The sequence below is a fragment of the Oryza brachyantha genome, chromosome 12, assembly GCF_000231095.2.
Source record: "Oryza brachyantha chromosome 12, ObraRS2, whole genome shotgun sequence".
NCBI classification, from domain to species: Eukaryota; Viridiplantae; Streptophyta; class Magnoliopsida; order Poales; family Poaceae; genus Oryza; species Oryza brachyantha.
Window position 1 is genome coordinate 9,929,000 of NC_023174.2, and position 18,146 is coordinate 9,947,145.

Sequence of the window (18,146 nt, forward strand, 5' to 3'; positions counted from 1 at the left end):
CTATTATAAATTTAAAAGGTAAATTAATACAACTTTCTTATATTTTTTACTAGAATGGGTTTCTCCAACCTCAACTCCTATAGATAGAAGAGAGAAGGGTCATGAAGCCTTCTCTGTTTGTGCCCAAAACGGGAAGCCGACAAGGTACGATGGGCACGCGTATTAACTGCCCATACTCATACTCATCAGACAAATTTATGCCCGTGAGTATACCTGTTACTATGTCACGAGTATAAATCTATCTATATCCATTGCCCACGGGCGCCGCATACCTGCGGGCATACCCGTTTACCCGCCAAAACACATATATTGCAGTCATCACATATAGGCACGCATATGAGAAAACTCGGCAATCCGATATGCACTAGCATTACTTGATTTGTAGGTAATAATAATATAATTTTAAAGACTACCATTAATAATTCAAGCTCCAAATGAATCACAATAAAACTAAAGTTCTACAGTTTATAGTCTTAGATGGTCTTACAAATGCAAAAAGAAAAATAACACAACTGTAACCTAAGTCATCTTTCTCAGATCTGGGACAGGGATGACGTCGACGTCGGAGCCTCGCGAGGGGGAGGTGGGGGGCCACGACGGATCCTCGACATCGTCGACGTCGAGGGGTGGCGTAGTTGGGAGGCGGCGGCGTGGGGGGAGGGGATCGGCAGGGGGTAGGAAGTGATGGTGGCCGCTGGGTGAAGAGATTTGGAGCTAGTGGTTGGGGAGGAAACACTAAAGTTTTCTATATATGGATCTCAGGTCCCACCTGTCAGCCTCATATAAACATGTAAACGAGTGAAGCGGATATGAGTAGTGACTACCCTAACCGTTTACCTATCGGGTATTAATTTTAATATAATAAAATACTCACGTGTATTATAGAACATACCCAATCCTATTAGAATTTTATCTCCGAGTAAACGGGTATATTGCCCTTGCCTTACATGAAAGCAACAACCAACCCAAACCGACCCGAGCCCGTCACGCGCTGCGCCCGTGAGGCCGTGACCTACCGTGCCCAGTGCGCCGCCTCACCACCCCCGTCTTCTTTCCTTTTTTTTTTTTTCTCCTCCTCCCCCCAGCTCCGTCTCCTTCACAAAAGCAGCGACCCCCCCCTCTTCTTCCTCACGCCGCAACCCTTCCTCTCTCTCTCTCTTCTCGACTCATCTCCTCTCCTCTGCCCTCCGCTCCGCCGCCTTCGAATCCCGCCGCGCTGCGCGCCCGCCCCACGCGGCCGATGTGTCTGCCGCGCCGGCGCGAAACCCTAGAGGTAACCACCAGGCCGCCCCGCGCCGCGATCGGGCCCTAGGGTTTTCGGGGGACTTTTGGTGGTGGATTGGTTTTCTGTTTGGGGGATGGGGGCGGGGCTTTTGATGGTCTAACCTCGTGTTTGTTTTTTTCGAGTGCGCAGGTGAGGTGCAGTTGAGGGGCCCCGATCGGAGATGGCGGCGGCGGCCATGGCGGCGCACAGGGCCAGCTTCCCGCTCCGGCTGCAGCAGATCCTGTCCGGGAGCCGCGCCGTGTCGCCGTCGATCAAGGTGGAGTCCGAGCCGGTGAGTCCTCGCGCCGCCCCCTGTTTCGTAGTTCTAGGGTTTTGATCGGGGTGGGGGTTGTAGATGTGGGCTTGAGATGGTATGGTTTCATCTAGGGTATGGTTCTTAGAATCCTTCCTAGGAGCTTAATCTAGGGTTTTGATCGGCCGGTTCTGTTGATGTTGTTTGCTTTCTTGAATTCTGGGTGATGAGATGGTTGCCTTGTTTATGATCGGTGTTGAGCACGGGGACTACTGGTGTGGCGGGCAGGGTAGTTGCTACTGTTTTACGCCATCATAAGTTTGGGTTTCCATGGTCCCGGTAGAAGCGCCACCGGTTTGAAGGTTTTCTGGTTATCAAGCTTGTGCTGTTGAGATGATGTTGTTGTAGTTCTACATGCTCCCATGGTATTGTGTTAGCTTATTGTTTAAGTATGCTACCTCTGTGCTTAGTTGCTCCCCCGGCTGTAATCCTGTTGTTTTTAGTATCCCGATTACATTTGTAGTATCTCTCAGATGATCAGGATTTCTTACTCTAATTCCTGCTGCAAAACATACGAGTCACTACAGAATATGCCACATCATGCAACTTTCTGCATATCCTGCATTTTCTTTGTTACTGTGTTATCCTTATGCGCCCATGGTCAATTCTTGTGGATAAACCAGCCATTTGATAATGGTAATTCTTCATTCTGTTCTTGCTAACTCTTGCTGCTATAGTTTTTTTTCAACCCTTTTCTGGTATTTTTATTATTTCACTTTATTGCATTTATGTTGATCATTCCTGTATCATGTTTTGGATTATGGTTTACTTTGTAAATACTTGATGTTGGGTAGTAGCCTCCAGATCAGCATTGATTTAGTTCACTAGATTTTGCATCTCAGAGTTAGGTGATGTGGTTTTGTGGATGTTATACTTCTGGTTTTTACAGTTCTATGAATTATTTAAATTTGGTTCTTAGAATACTGGCTGAATATCAGAACATGTCTCAACGTTTCACCTGGTCTGTGGCCTAGTCTAAATATTCACATTGAATTTGCGACTTTCGAATTTTAATCTCTTACTAACAGTATTTGCCTTTGAAATGATTTCATGAAAGATAGAGAAGTGTTAGGACCTTGCACGAGGTAGAATAGAATATGAAGTGAATTTGTATGCCTTGATCTTTGATAACTTGGATAAGTATTTTAACAAACTGTTCTCCTTTTTAAGGAGATAAGCATACTGCAACTAACCATGCTTCTTGCATTATCAATTTGTGGATATAGTCACTATTCAGTAGACATCATATTCTTTGAATAAATAGGTGTATCACTGGCTTATAACCACTGCATTTTCAAGATAAAGCAGTTAGATGTTACATAAGGGCATTCATTGTGTACACCATTATGCTTGCTGTTCTCTGAAAGTTTATTCTGTTTCGTGTGGCATTCTTCCTGATTATGATGTGTGATATTCATGGCTTTTGATACATCTTTACTTACATTCATACCAGCCAACATGATTGATTAATCATATTTGTGTTTGCAGCCAGCAAAAGTTAAAGCATTTATTGATCGTGTAATCAGTATTCCACTACATGACATTGCTATACCACTTTCAGGCTTCCGCTGGGAGTTTAATAAGGTAACTTCTTCATTAGAAAAGTTCCTCTTACATGATATTTTTGACATTCTTATTTTCCTCCTGTTTCTCACTTCTGGTATGTGGCTACAGGGAAATTTCCACCATTGGAAGCCTCTTTTTATGCATTTTGATACATATTTCAAGACGCACATTTCTTCAAGGAAGGATCTTCTTTTATCTGATGATATGGCTGAGGGTGATCCTTTGCCTAAAAATACGATCCTACAAATTCTGAGAGTAATGCAGATTGTTTTGGAAAATTGCCAGAACAAAACATCATTCTCTGGTCTTGAGGTGATCTGCTTTTTATTTTTATTCTTTAACTTGATTGTCCATATATTAGATGCAAGATTCACATGCTATTTTATTATTTTAACTCGCTATCTTCTTCTATCAGCATTTTAGGCTTCTGCTGGCATCATCAGACCCTGAGATAGTAGTGGCTGCGTTAGAAACACTTGCTGCATTGGTTAAAATAAACCCTTCGAAGTTGCATATGAATGGGAAGTTGATAAATTGTGGAGCTATAAACAACCATCTTCTATCATTGGCCCAAGGATGGGGTAGCAAGGAGGAAGGTCTGGGCTTATATTCTTGTGTTGTGGCAAATGAGAGAAACCAGCAGGAGGGTTTGTGCTTATTCCCAGCAGACATGGAGAACAAATATGATGGAACACAGCACCGTCTCGGCTCAACTCTTCATTTTGAATATAATTTAGCACCTGTCCAAGATCCTGATCAATCCAGTGACAAGACTAAACCATCTAATCTGTGTGTGATACATATCCCAGATTTGCACCTTCAGAAGGAAGATGATTTGAGCATATTGAAGCAATGCATTGATAAGTTTAATGTGCCTTTAGAGCACAGATTTTCCTTGTTTACAAGGATAAGATATGCCCATGCCTTTAACTCGCCAAGGACATGTAGGTTATATAGCCGCATAAGTCTTCTTGCTTTCATTGTTCTTGTGCAATCCAGCGATGCCCATGATGAACTCACATCTTTTTTTACAAATGAGCCAGAGTACATAAATGAGTTAATCAGGCTTGTCCGCTCAGAGGAATTTGTTCCTGGACCCATACGAGCACTGGCTATGCTTGCACTGGGAGCACAGTTAGCAGCTTATGCATCATCCCATGAGCGAGCTCGGATACTTAGTGGCTCAAGTATCATATCTGCTGGTGGAAATCGGATGGTCTTGCTCAGTGTTCTGCAAAAAGCTATATCATCACTAAGTAGCCCTAATGATACATCATCTCCGTTAATTGTTGATGCCCTTCTGCAGTTCTTTCTGCTCCATGTGCTATCTTCTTCGAGTTCTGGGACCACTGTTCGGGGTTCAGGGATGGTTCCGCCACTCTTGCCCCTTTTGCAAGATAATGATCCTTCCCACATGCATCTTGTCTGTTTGGCAGTGAAGACACTTCAAAAGTTGATGGAGTACAGCAGCCCTGCTGTTTCTCTATTTAAAGATTTGGGTGGTGTAGAACTTTTGTCCCAGAGGTTACACGTGGAGGTGCAGCGTGTTATTGGTGTTGACAGTCATAATTCAATGGTTGTTGGTGATGCATTGAAATCAGAAGAGGATCATCTCTACTCTCAGAAGAGATTGATTAAGGCTTTGCTCAAGGCATTGGGGTCTGCTACATATTCTCCTGCAAATCCTTCTCGTTCTCAAAGCTCCAATGACAATTCTTTGCCCATCTCACTTTCCCTTATATTTCAGAATGTTGAAAAGTTTGGTGGTGACATTTATTTTTCAGCAGTTACTGTTATGAGTGAGATAATTCACAAGGATCCTACATGCTTTCCTTCTTTGAAGGAACTTGGTCTTCCAGATGCTTTTCTGTCGTCAGTGAGTGCTGGGGTAATACCGTCTTGTAAAGCTCTTATTTGTGTTCCTAATGGTCTGGGTGCTATATGCCTTAATAACCAAGGACTTGAGGCTGTCAGGGAAACCTCTGCTCTGCGTTTTCTTGTTGACACATTCACCAGCAGGAAGTACTTGATACCAATGAATGAAGGTGTTGTCCTTTTAGCTAATGCAGTAGAAGAGCTTCTTCGTCATGTGCAGTCCCTAAGAAGTACTGGTGTTGACATCATTATTGAAATAATTAACAAACTTTCTGCACCTCGTGAAGACAAGGGCAATGAACTAGCCAGTTCTGATGAAAGAACAGAAATGGAGACTGATGCGGAAGGACGTGATTTGGTAAGTGCTATGGATTCCTGTGTGGATGGCACTAATGATGAGCAATTTTCTCATCTGAGCATTTTCCATGTGATGGTTTTGGTGCATCGGACAATGGAGAACTCCGAAACCTGCCGGTTATTTGTGGAGAAAGGAGGCCTGCAAGCACTTTTGACACTCCTGTTGCGACCTAGCATTACCCAGTCATCAGGAGGAATGCCTATTGCTTTGCATAGCACCATGGTGTTTAAGGGCTTTACTCAGCATCACTCTACTCCACTTGCACGTGCATTTTGCTCTTCCTTAAAGGAGCATTTAAAGAATGCCTTGCAGGAACTTGATACAGTTGCAAACTCAAGTGAAGTGGCAAAATTAGGAAAAGGAGCAATTCCATCTCTTTTTGTTGTTGAGTTCCTACTCTTCCTGGCGGCATCCAAAGATAATCGCTGGATGAATGCTCTACTCACAGAATTTGGAGATGGAAGTAGGGATGTCCTAGAAGATATTGGACGAGTACACCGGGAAGTGCTTTGGCAAATTTCACTTTTTGAAGAAAAGAAAGTTGAGCCTGAAGCTAGTTCTCCTTTAGCAACTGACTCCCAGCAAGACACTGCTTTGGGGGATGTTGATGATAATAGATACACATCCTTCAGGCAATATCTTGATCCTCTTTTAAGGCGAAGGGGCTCTGGTTGGAATATTGAATCACAGGTGTCTGACCTCATTAATATCTACCGTGATATTGGTCGTGCAGCTGGTGACTCTCAGAGATATCCTAGTGCAGGGTTGCCCTCAAGTTCTTCTCAAGACCAGCCTACCAGTTCATCTGATGCAAGTTCTAGCACAAAATCAGAAGAGGACAAGAAAAAGTCTGAGCATTCATCCTGCTGTGACATGATGAGGTCACTCTCTTACCACATCAACCATCTTTTCATGGAGCTTGGGAAAGCAATGCTTCTTACATCTCGTCGGGAGAACAGTCCTGTAAATTTATCTGCATCAGTTGTATCTGTTGCTAGCAGTGTTGCATCTATTGTGTTGGAGCACCTCAATTTTGAGGGGCACACAATTAGTTCTGAAAGAGAGATTATTGTTTCCACAAAGTGCCGATACCTTGGGAAGGTGGTTGAATTCATTGATGGTATATTGTTAGACAGGCCAGAATCATGCAACCCAATCATGCTGAACTCATTTTATTGCCGTGGTGTTATTCAGGCTATTTTAACCACATTTGAAGCTACCAGTGAGTTGCTCTTTTCTATGAACAGGCTGCCATCATCGCCTATGGAGACGGACAGTAAGAGTGTGAAGGAAGAGAAAGAGACAGATTCGTCATGGATATATGGTCCACTCTCCAGCTATGGTGCAATTCTGGACCATCTAGTGACATCATCATTTATTCTCTCTTCCTCAACAAGACAATTACTGGAGCAGCCTATTTTTAGTGGAAATACCAGGTTTCCCCAAGATGCAGAAAAGTTCATGAAGCTGCTTCAGTCAAAAGTTCTGAAGACTGTTCTTCCCATCTGGGCCCATCCTCAATTTCCAGAATGTAATGTTGAGTTAATTAGTTCAGTCACATCTATCATGAGGCATGTTTACTCTGGGGTTGAAGTGAAAAACACTGTTATCAATACTGGTGCCCGTTTGGCTGGTCCACCCCCTGATGAGAATGCAATTTCTCTGATTGTAGAGATGGGCTTTTCTCGTGCCAGAGCTGAGGAAGCACTCAGACAAGTTGGAACGAACAGTGTTGAAATTGCAACTGATTGGTTATTCTCACACCCAGAGGAACCACAAGAGGATGATGAACTTGCTCGAGCTCTTGCAATGTCTTTAGGAAATTCTGATACATCTGCACAGGAGGAAGATGGCAAATCGAATGATCTAGAACTTGAAGAAGAAACTGTTCAGCTGCCTCCCATAGATGAAGTATTATCTTCATGTCTTAGGCTTCTGCAGTCAAAGGAAACATTAGCTTTCCCTGTTCGGGACATGCTTTTGACTATGAGCTCACAGAATGATGGCCAAAATCGAGTAAAGGTCCTTACATATTTGATTGATCACCTGAAAAACTGTCTGATGTCATCTGATCCTTTAAAGAGCACTGCGTTGTCTGCTCTTTTTCATGTCCTTGCTTTGATTCTCCATGGAGACACTGCAGCCCGGGAAGTTGCTTCAAAGGCTGGTCTTGTCAAGGTTGCTTTGAACCTGCTGTGCAGCTGGGAGTTGGAGCCAAGGCAAGGTGAGATAAGTGATGTTCCAAATTGGGTTACTTCATGCTTTCTTTCTATTGATAGAATGCTCCAGTTGGATCCGAAGTTGCCAGATGTTACTGAACTTGATGTACTTAGAAAGGACAATTCAAACACACAAACATCAGTAGTGATTGATGACAGCAAGAAAAGGGAATCAGAAACTTCATCAAGTACAGGGTTATTGGACTTGGAGGACCAGAAGCAACTCTTGAAGATTTGCTGTAAATGCATTCAGAAGCAGTTGCCTTCTGCTACCATGCATGCCATTCTTCAGTTGTGTGCCACGTTAACTAAACTTCATGCTGCTGCAATAAGTTTTCTTGAGTCTGGTGGCCTGCATGCATTGCTAAGTTTGCCCACAAGTAGCTTGTTTTCTGGATTCAACAGTGTGGCTTCTACAATCATTCGTCATATTTTGGAAGATCCTCATACTCTTCAGCAAGCAATGGAGTTAGAGATACGCCACAGTCTTGTCACAGCTGCTAATCGTCATGCGAATCCGAGGGTTACACCACGCAATTTTGTCCAGAATTTGGCGTTTGTTGTATATAGAGACCCTGTTATATTTATGAAAGCTGCACAAGCTGTGTGCCAGATTGAGATGGTGGGCGATAGACCATATGTTGTTTTGTTGAAGGACCGTGAAAAAGAAAAAAACAAGGAAAAAGAGAAGGACAAGCCTGCTGATAAGGATAAAGCAGCAGGTGCAGCCACAAAGATGACTTCAGGAGACATGGCTTTAGGATCTCCTGTAAGTTCTCAAGGGAAACAGACTGATCTGAATGCAAAGAATGTGAAATCTAATCGCAAACCTCCACAAAGTTTTGTCACTGTTATTGAGTATCTGCTAGATCTGGTTATGTCCTTCATTCCTCCACCTAGAGCAGAGGATCGACCTGATGGTGAATCTGGTACTGCATCATCTGCAGACATGGATATTGATAGTAGCTCAGTAAAAGGCAAAGGTAAAGCTGTTGCTGTCACAACTGAAGAGTCCAAGCATGCAGTCCAAGAGGCTACTGCATCTCTCGCTAAAACTGCATTTGTTCTGAAGCTATTAACAGATGTTCTTCTGACCTATGCATCATCCATTCAAGTTGTTCTTCGCCATGATGCTGATTTGAGCAACACCCGTGGTCTTAACCGGACTGGCATAAGCAGTGGTGGGGTTTTCAATCATATCTTGCAGCATTTCCTTCCACATTCTGCAAAGCAAAAGAAAGAGAGGAAAGCTGATGGTGATTGGAGGTATAAATTGGCAACGAGAGCTAATCAATTCTTGGTGGCTTCATCTATTCGGTCTGCAGAAGGTAGAAAAAGGATCTTTTCTGAAATCTGCAGCATATTTGTTGATTTCACGGACTCCCCTACTGGTTGCAAACCCCCAATATTAAGGATGAATGCATATGTTGATTTGCTTAATGATATTCTGTCAGCCCGCTCACCAACTGGCTCATCCTTGTCATCGGAATCTGCAGTTACTTTTGTTGAAGTTGGTCTTGTTCAGTATTTATCAAAAACACTTGAAGTTATAGATTTGGATCACCCTGATTCAGCAAAGATTGTAACTTCTATTGTTAAGGCCCTTGAGGTCGTTACAAAGGAGCATGTTCATTCGGCAGATTTGAATTCCAAAGGGGAGAACTCATCAAAGGTTGTGTCTGACCAGGGCAATCTAGATCCATCGTCAAATAGGTTCCAAGCTCTTGACACACCCCAGCCTACTGAAATGGTTACTGATCATAGGGAAGCTTTCAATGCTGTTCAAACTTCACAAAGTTCAGACTCAGTGGCTGATGAGATGGACCATGACCGTGATCTGGATGGAGGATTTGCTCGTGATGGTGAAGATGACTTTATGCATGAGATTGCTGAAGATGGAACTCCAAATGAGTCCACAATGGAAATCAGATTTGAAATTCCACGAAATAGAGAGGATGATATGGCTGATGATGATGATGACAGTGATGAGGATATGTCAGCTGATGATGGTGAGGAGGTTGATGAAGATGAGGATGAAGATGAAGAGAACAACAACTTGGAGGAGGACGATGCCCATCAGATGTCTCATCCTGACACAGATCAGGATGACCGTGAGATGGATGAAGAGGAGTTTGATGAAGATCTGCTAGAAGAAGATGATGATGAGGATGAGGATGAGGAAGGAGTCATCCTTCGCCTAGAGGAGGGTATTAACGGAATTAATGTGTTTGACCATATTGAGGTTTTTGGGGGTGGAAGCAACAATTTGTCTGGGGATACACTACGTGTGATGCCGTTAGACATTTTTGGAACAAGACGGCAAGGTCGTAGTACATCCATATACAACCTTCTTGGGAGAGCAGGTGATCATGGTGTTTTTGACCACCCACTCTTGGAGGAGCCCTCTTCAGTATTACATCTTCCACAACAGAGACAACAAGGCACGTCGTCTTCTTTTTTCTTGTTAATGCTGATTCTTTTTTACTTTCTAACATGTTACTGGTACCTAGTTGGTATCAATTGTGGCATATATCACTAACGCAAATTACCTTTATTCAGAAAACTTAGTTGAGATGGCCTTCTCTGATCGGAATCATGAGAATAGTTCTTCCCGTCTGGATGCAATTTTCCGGAGCCTGCGAAGTAGCCGGAGTGGGCACCGTTTTAATATGTGGCTAGATGATGGTCCCCAGCGCACTGGATCAGCCGCTCCTGCAGTACCTGAAGGCATTGAAGAGCTGCTGGTCTCTCAGTTGAGGCGGCCTACTCCTGAACAACCTGACGACCAGCCTGCTGGTGGCATTCAAGAAAATGATCAATCCAATCAGCAACATTTGAATGGGTCGGAAACTGAGGCAAGAGAAGAAGCACCAACAGAACAAAATGAAAACAATGAAAATGCAGTTACTCTGGCTACAAGGCCTGAGTTAGATGGTTCTGAAAGTACTGGTCCTGAACCTCACAGTGATGCACTTCAAAGAGAGGTGTCTGGTGCAAGTGAGCATGTCACAGAGATGCAATATGAACGTAGTGATGCTGTAGTACGTGATGTAGAAGCTGTCAGCCAGGCAAGCAGTGGTAGCGGTGCTACTTTAGGGGAAAGCCTTAGAAGTTTAGAGGTGGAGATAGGAAGTGTTGAAGGGCATGATGATGGCGATCGGCATGGGGCTTCAGACAGGCTACCTTTGGGTGATTCACAGGCAGCTTCCCGATCAAGGAGGCCATCTGGAAGCATTGTTCCAGGTAGCAGCAGAGATATATCTCTGGAGAGTGTCAGCGAGGTTCCTCAAAATCAAAACCAAGAAGCTGATCAGAACACTGATGAGGGGGATCAGGAGCCTAACAGAGCTACTGACACTGACTCAATTGATCCTACATTTTTGGAGGCTCTTCCAGAGGATTTACGGGCTGAAGTTCTTTCTTCGCGTCAAAATCAAGTGACCCAGACTTCTAATGAACAACCTCAGAATGATGGGGATATTGATCCTGAGTTCCTTGCTGCACTTCCTCCTGATATACGAGAAGAAGTTCTAGCCCAACAACGTGCACAAAGGTTGCAACAGTCACAAGAATTAGAAGGACAGCCCGTTGAAATGGATGCTGTTTCAATTATCGCAACATTCCCTTCAGAAATTCGGGAGGAGGTATAGTTTATCTTGTATCAATCCCATTTTTCATTTCTTTGTCATAACAATATCTCATGGTTAATTTATGCATGTTCCAGGTGCTTTTAACATCTCCAGATACCTTGCTGGCTACACTGACACCTGCACTAGTTGCTGAAGCCAATATGTTACGGGAGAGATTTGCTCATCGGTATCATAGTGGCTCCCTTTTTGGTATGAACTCCAGGGGCAGGAGAGGTGAGTCCTCTCGACGTGGTGACATAATCGGCTCAAGCCTTGATAGAAATGCTGGTGATTCCTCTCGACAACCAAGTAGCAAGCCAATTGAAACGGAAGGATCTCCTCTTGTTGACAAGGATGCTCTTAAAGCTCTTATTAGGCTGCTTCGAGTTGTTCAGGTAATATTTCATTGACTTCTGTGGGTTCAATGGCGTTTTGGTGCTCTGGAAGACAATATCTTTTACTAATAACTTTACACATTGTTTGCAGCCTCTATACAAAGGTCAATTGCAGAGGCTTCTCTTGAACCTTTGTGCTCATAGGGAAAGCAGGAAGTCCTTGGTTCAAATTCTAGTGGACATGCTTATGCTTGATCTGCAGGGCTCTTCGAAGAAATCAATTGATGCAACTGAGCCACCATTTAGGCTATATGGGTGCCATGCAAACATCACGTATTCACGCCCTCAATCCACGGATGGTAACAAAAATACCATTGCTTCTGTGTTTTTAGTTACTTGAATGGTGCTTTTCATTTCAGTTGATGTTAATTGATTCTTTATTGTGGTTAATAGGCGTGCCTCCATTAGTTTCTCGTCGTGTTCTTGAAACTCTTACATACTTGGCAAGAAATCATCCGAACGTGGCTAAACTCTTGCTATTTCTTGAGTTCCCTTGCCCACCAACTTGCCATGCTGAAACACCCGATCAGAGACGCGGCAAGGCTGTTCTTATGGAAGGTGACAGTGAACAGAATGCGTTTGCACTTGTCCTACTTTTAACTTTATTGAATCAGCCACTCTATATGAGGAGTGTAGCTCATCTTGAACAGGTACGCATTCTCTCTTCATCTTTTTTTTTGTTCTCTCTATGTTTAAATTTCTCAGTCATGTTTCTCTTTATATTTGGAACTTGTGTAGTTACTAAACCTTCTCGAAGTTGTCATGCTCAATGCTGAGAATGAAATTACACAAGCTAAGCTGGAAGCGGCATCTGAAAAACCACCTGGACCTGAGAATGCAATGCAAGATGCCCAAGAGGGCGCAAATGCTGCTGGATCATCTGGATCCAAGTCCAATACTGAGGATAGTAGCAAATCCCCTCCAGTTGACAGCGAAAGTAGCCTGCAAAAGGTTCTGCATAGTCTTCCCCAGGGAGAGCTTAGACTACTATGTTCACTGCTTGCACATGATGGGTACGGACTTCTCTGGTTTTGGTGAATTGCACAAGTGTTTCACATAATTCAATTTTCTCCTATTGACTTCTATTACTTCTTTCTGCATTATAAGCCAATTTTCTTGGGATCTATACATTCATAGTGGAAGCACAGTGAGCAAATCATAAATGAGCTATTTGCAACATTACTTCTCTTGGCAGTACTTGTACATATGGTGGATTTCAACTTTGTTTAGGCCTTCATATTGATGAAAAGAACTATTATGCTAGTTGCATTAGTATTTTCTGTACTTGGTTTAATTTGTTTGTGACCTGCTTTTTCTTTTTTAAAAGCACGCATATCATAACATTAAATTCTTTTTACATCCGGTCTGTTATTAAGAAATGGTGATCCTTGTCTTTTCAGGTTGTCAGACAATGCATATCTCCTTGTAGCAGAAGTTCTGAAAAAGATTGTAGCTCTGGCTCCATTCTTCTGTTGCCATTTCATAAATGAACTTGCACACTCAATGCAAAATTTGACGCTTTGTGCAATGAAGGAGCTTCACTTGTACGAGGACTCTGAAAAAGCTCTTCTTAGCACATCATCAGCAAATGGGACTGCAATTCTTAGAGTTGTGCAGGCTTTGAGTTCTCTTGTGACCACTCTGCAAGAGAGAAAGGATTCGGATCATCCTGCTGAAAAGGATCATTCTGATGCATTATCCCAGATTTCTGAAATTAACACGGCATTGGATGCATTATGGTTGGAGCTGAGTAATTGCATAAGCAAAATAGAGAGCTCTTCGGAATACGCATCGAATCTGAGTCCTGCTTCTGCAAATACAGCTACATTGACCACAGGTGTAGCACCTCCGTTGCCAGCTGGAACTCAGAATATATTACCATACATTGAATCATTTTTCGTGACATGTGAGAAGTTACGCCCTGGGCAACCTGACGCTGTTCAAGAAGCTTCAACATCTGACATGGAGGATGCATCAACTTCTAGTGGTGGGCAGAAATCATCTGGAAGCCATGCCAATCTTGATGAGAAGCACAATGCTTTCGTTAAATTCTCGGAAAAACACAGAAGATTGTTGAACGCATTTATCCGTCAGAATCCTGGGCTACTGGAGAAGTCATTCTCTCTAATGTTGAAAATCCCTCGGTTGATTGAATTTGACAACAAACGTGCATATTTCCGGTCTAAAATTAAGCACCAGCATGATCATCATCATAGCCCTGTTAGAATTTCTGTGCGACGGGCATACATTCTGGAGGACTCATATAACCAGCTTAGGATGCGCTCACCACTGGATTTGAAGGGTAGACTGACTGTTCATTTCCAAGGTGAAGAAGGCATTGATGCGGGTGGACTAACAAGAGAATGGTATCAGCTGCTATCACGAGTTATTTTTGATAAGGGCGCCCTTCTATTTACGACTGTTGGAAATGATTTGACATTTCAACCAAACCCTAACTCCGTTTATCAGACTGAACATCTCTCATATTTCAAATTTGTTGGGCGAGTGGTGAGTGATAATCCCTCCTATTTATTTGTGTTTTTAGTTTTGTGCAATTGTTGTTGGTTCTAAAAGTCCTGTTCCTCCAGGTTGGTAAAGCTCTATTCGATGGCCAACTTTTGGATGTCCATTTTACGAGATCTTTCTACAAGCACATATTAGGTGTCAAGGTTACTTACCATGACATTGAAGCAATTGATCCTGCGTATTTCAAAAATTTGAAATGGATGCTTGAGGTAAGCATCCTTTTTGCCCTACAATTTTTAATATAGTCTCTTAACTATCAGTGTTAATTTTCAGTTGGCCTTTTTTAGATGCTTAATGTACTCTCATTTCTGTGTACAGAATGACATAAGTGATGTTTTGGATCTCTCCTTCAGCATGGATGCAGATGAAGAGAAGCGGATATTATATGAGAAAGCAGAGGTAGAGCCCATTTCTCTGTGCTTATCTTTTCCTTGTGGCTGGTCTTTGCTTGAAACTCAGTCTCCAACCCATCTATATGCAGGTGACTGATTATGAGTTGATTCCTGGAGGCCGAAACATTAAGGTGACAGAGGAGAACAAGCATGAATATGTGAACCGGGTTGCAGAACACCGTTTAACCACTGCTATTAGACCTCAAATCAATGCTTTTATGGAGGGATTTAATGAGCTTATCCCTGAGGAGCTGATATCAATCTTTAACGACAAAGAGCTTGAACTGCTAATCAGTGGACTCCCAGACATTGACTGTGAGTATCACATGATATGATTTAGGACTGTTGTATTATCTATTTTTGATCTTACATGATTAACTTGTTTTGTACCTTGAGCTTTCAGTGGACGATCTAAAAGCAAATACAGAATATTCTGGCTACAGTATAGCTTCTCCAGTCATTCAGTGGTTCTGGGAGATTGTCCAAGGGTTCAGCAAGGAGGACAAAGCCCGATTCCTTCAATTTGTTACTGGCACATCAAAGGTACTGCTGACAATGCCTTGTGAAGTTGGGAGGTCATCTGTTTCTTAATACTCCGTCCCAAAATACCTTCATGGGACAAAGTATTTTTTTTTTAGTTAGAAGTGTTACAGTGCCCACATGATTATTTCTGATTATTCTTATTCATCATGTGATTTGAATCCTTACCTCAGCATGTATTCTATTTTTTACTTTCTGTATATCATGTTTGGTTTCTTATTCTTTGAGTTAAACTGTAGGTACCTCTGGAAGGTTTTAGTGCACTCCAAGGAATATCTGGACCGCAACGATTCCAGATACACAAGGCCTACGGAAGCACCAACCATCTGCCTTCAGCTCATACCTGGTAAATCCATCTTGTGTTTCTATACTTCATTAAAAAGTTGACTCCTAAGGATCAAAATCCAGCTGGTAACCAGCCCAGTTATTGGTTCTACTGAGGGGTACCGGTATTTTTCATGGAACCGGCATTCAAAACCTTACTTCGGATTTAAGTTTATCTTGCACTTGAGATCGGTCCTCTGATATAATACTCTTCTGCCCTTGCTCCCTGCAGCTTTAACCAACTAGACCTGCCTGAGTACACATCGAAAGAGCAGCTCCAGGAGAGATTGCTATTAGCTATTCATGAGGCAAATGAAGGTTTTGGATTCGGTTAACAGGTCTCTCCCGCACTTGTGTGCGAGAAATCTCCGAGTTTGTACAGATACTGTCAGAGCTGCAATAGGCGAGCAGAATGTGCACGGGCCTGTTCCTTAACCTGCTACTACTAGAGATTCCACTGATGTCCAGCATCAACCATTTGGCGCTGGTCCCTGGAGATCCGTTAGAAAAGTGCCGTCTGCCCACGCGCGAACTGGTTGCTGCAAAGAGAATGTGCAGGGAGGTGTAGCGGGGAGTGCTAGAAGACAACAACTATTTGGTGTTCATAATATTTTTTTTCCCTTTTGGGTCTTTTTTGGCCATTTGCCCCGTTAATAGATTTCACCTTCTCTATACATTCGACCTGTATGGAAAATTTTCTTTTGCCTTTCTATTTGAGTTTGTTTTGGGGGGCCATAGACCGGTGGAATGCAAGCAACATTAAGTCGAATGCAAGTTTTCCATCGCTATTGCATATTCAATGCACGTTGAGTCCGATATTCGCCATGGCATATTTGTATGTCGTTCCACGGGCTGCTGCCAAGCAAGAGGGGAAAAAAAGAAAATCTGAGATGATGTGTGTTCGTCCGTGATTGTTCGTACGATTGTATGTTTGGTGTTTGGATCGCTTCCGTCGGCATCATCGAAATGAATGTTTTTGTGAACAGATGGTAAATTATATAGTATTCTTAAAAAAATTAGTCAAGATAAGCACATCATCCACAGAAAAAAATGGTGGTACGGGTAGGCAATTATATTTATCGAGATCAATACAACCAGACAAAATTTTATTTTAGCTGGGTAATGTATAATTGTGATGTACAGGATCCATGCAGGCATAACAATAAGGTGCATTTGTAGGAAGGAAAGGAGAAATTGCACTTCATCAAGATCGTAGTGTTTCTTCTCAGAAGTAATCACTCCATGTCAATCATTAGTGCTAGTATGCTAAGAGCGTAAGAGTAGGTATAATAGCAGGCTATAAGAAGAGAGTTGATCTATTAATTTATAGCCAGCAGCTGCACGGGCTTTAAGATAAAATACGTGTATGATATGTGAGACCATGTATTGATGTTTTGTAGGTAAGTATTGTATGAATTGACTATTAGATTGACTATAGATGAATTGGATGAATTGGAGCTAGTAGTTAGCTATACTATTAAACTTGCTCTAATGTTAGCATTTCTCTAAGCAATCTGCCTCTTCTTAACACACATCATGCAAAAGTGCTAATGTTAAAAGAGTGATAGTATGAAATAGTAGTGCCAAAATATATTGTCATAAAAAAAATCTATTGGATGGTACAACCATACATGCACTGGTATGCTTGATCGTGTTAACATATTCTCCCTTGAACCTTAACATATTCTCCGAAGAACCAACTATTCATTAGCACTTCATATTTGGTCATACAACACTTTGTTCCAGTGATAATACCAAGAGGAGGACGTAGCCACGAGAAAAAGCTGAGTACGTCGATGTCAGTGAAGAACATATGTAAGAACGAGTGCTAGAGCCATCAAGATGTATCCAATCCCCTGGTCGATCGCCTTGCCGTCTGGCCGGCCGGAGCTCGGGCGGCGGCGGCGTGCGCTGGCCGCGTGTACTTCCTGATCCGCTACCTCCCTGAGTGCTGCCGGCGAGAGAGCGGCGGCGAACATGAACAGAAGAAGCACCACCGAAGCAAGCGATGCTGTAGATGCCATGTGTATTGATCGAGATTATGATGATGATGCGAAGAGAGAAGATTAAGAGAGCTAATAGACTTGAAAATAATTGGGATGGATCATGGTTTGTGATCCTGAAGACGATTTATATACATTATGCAGAATGTAGTACTAGTAATTAATAAAGCCGTTCATCATTGGCCAATTCAGTCATTGGCGGCTCTCCTGCTCGTACGTCTGATCTTTCTCTGTGTTTTCTTTTTACCAAAGAATGTATGATTTGTTTTTAACATTTTTTTTTACTGATAGGAGAAGAACATGTCAATTCTATCGGCCACATAAGGGGAGACGTCACTGTCTGAATCAACGTGACGAAGTTATCCCTCGCAGTCGTTTGTATCAGCATTTGGACTATTGGGAATTTATCCAACTAAATTTGATCTTAGCTTAACCATGATCAGCTCTGCCTATGGGAAATTTAATTGATCTGCTTATTTGCTTGAGAAGCCACTGAAATCGAATTAACCTTCTGCTGTTGCTCTTCATCTTCTCTTCTTTGTGTTCCTTGTGCCGTAGGAGATGTATGTAGTAGCATAATTAAGCTTTTGTCTACGTGTCGATAACCTCGTCTCCACGGCTGAGATGACCACATGACCCCTTCTAGGGCTTCTCATTGATCGGAGCATTAGGTTTTAGGATTTGGGCATCCCCTCTCCCTCAGTTCCTCTCCATTTATATCGTTGGTGGGGATTGGGGATAT

General features: G+C 42.6%; 1 protein-coding gene across 1 annotated transcript; it reads left to right on the top strand.

Annotated features, from left to right (window-relative positions):
• Positions 1-1,124: 1,124 nt before the first annotated feature.
• Positions 1,125-16,189, top strand: LOC102712681 (E3 ubiquitin-protein ligase UPL2-like). Its single transcript, XM_006663934.3, has 17 exons — positions 1,125-1,273; positions 1,415-1,556; positions 3,066-3,161; positions 3,252-3,455; positions 3,559-10,036; positions 10,155-11,239; positions 11,320-11,619; positions 11,711-11,918; positions 12,013-12,269; positions 12,358-12,632; positions 13,020-14,127; positions 14,208-14,354; positions 14,464-14,544; positions 14,627-14,852; positions 14,941-15,080; positions 15,317-15,423; positions 15,634-16,189. Exons 2-17 carry the CDS (start codon positions 1,446-1,448, stop codon positions 15,734-15,736), a joined length of 10,926 nt encoding a protein of 3,641 aa, XP_006663997.3. The 5' UTR covers positions 1,125-1,273; positions 1,415-1,445; the 3' UTR covers positions 15,737-16,189.
• The last annotated feature ends 1,957 nt before the right edge of the window (positions 16,190-18,146 follow it).

Coding starts and splice junctions, on each gene's coding strand:
- LOC102712681 (XM_006663934.3), top strand. CDS start 1,446: ATGGCGGCGGCGGCCATGGCGGCGCACAGGGCCAGCTTCCCGCTCCGG. Junction 14,355..14,463: donor ATTTGAAATGGATGCTTGAG/GTAAGCATCCTT, acceptor TTCTGTGTACAG/AATGACATAAGTGATGTTTT. Junction 15,081..15,316: donor TTGTTACTGGCACATCAAAG/GTACTGCTGACA, acceptor GTTAAACTGTAG/GTACCTCTGGAAGGTTTTAG.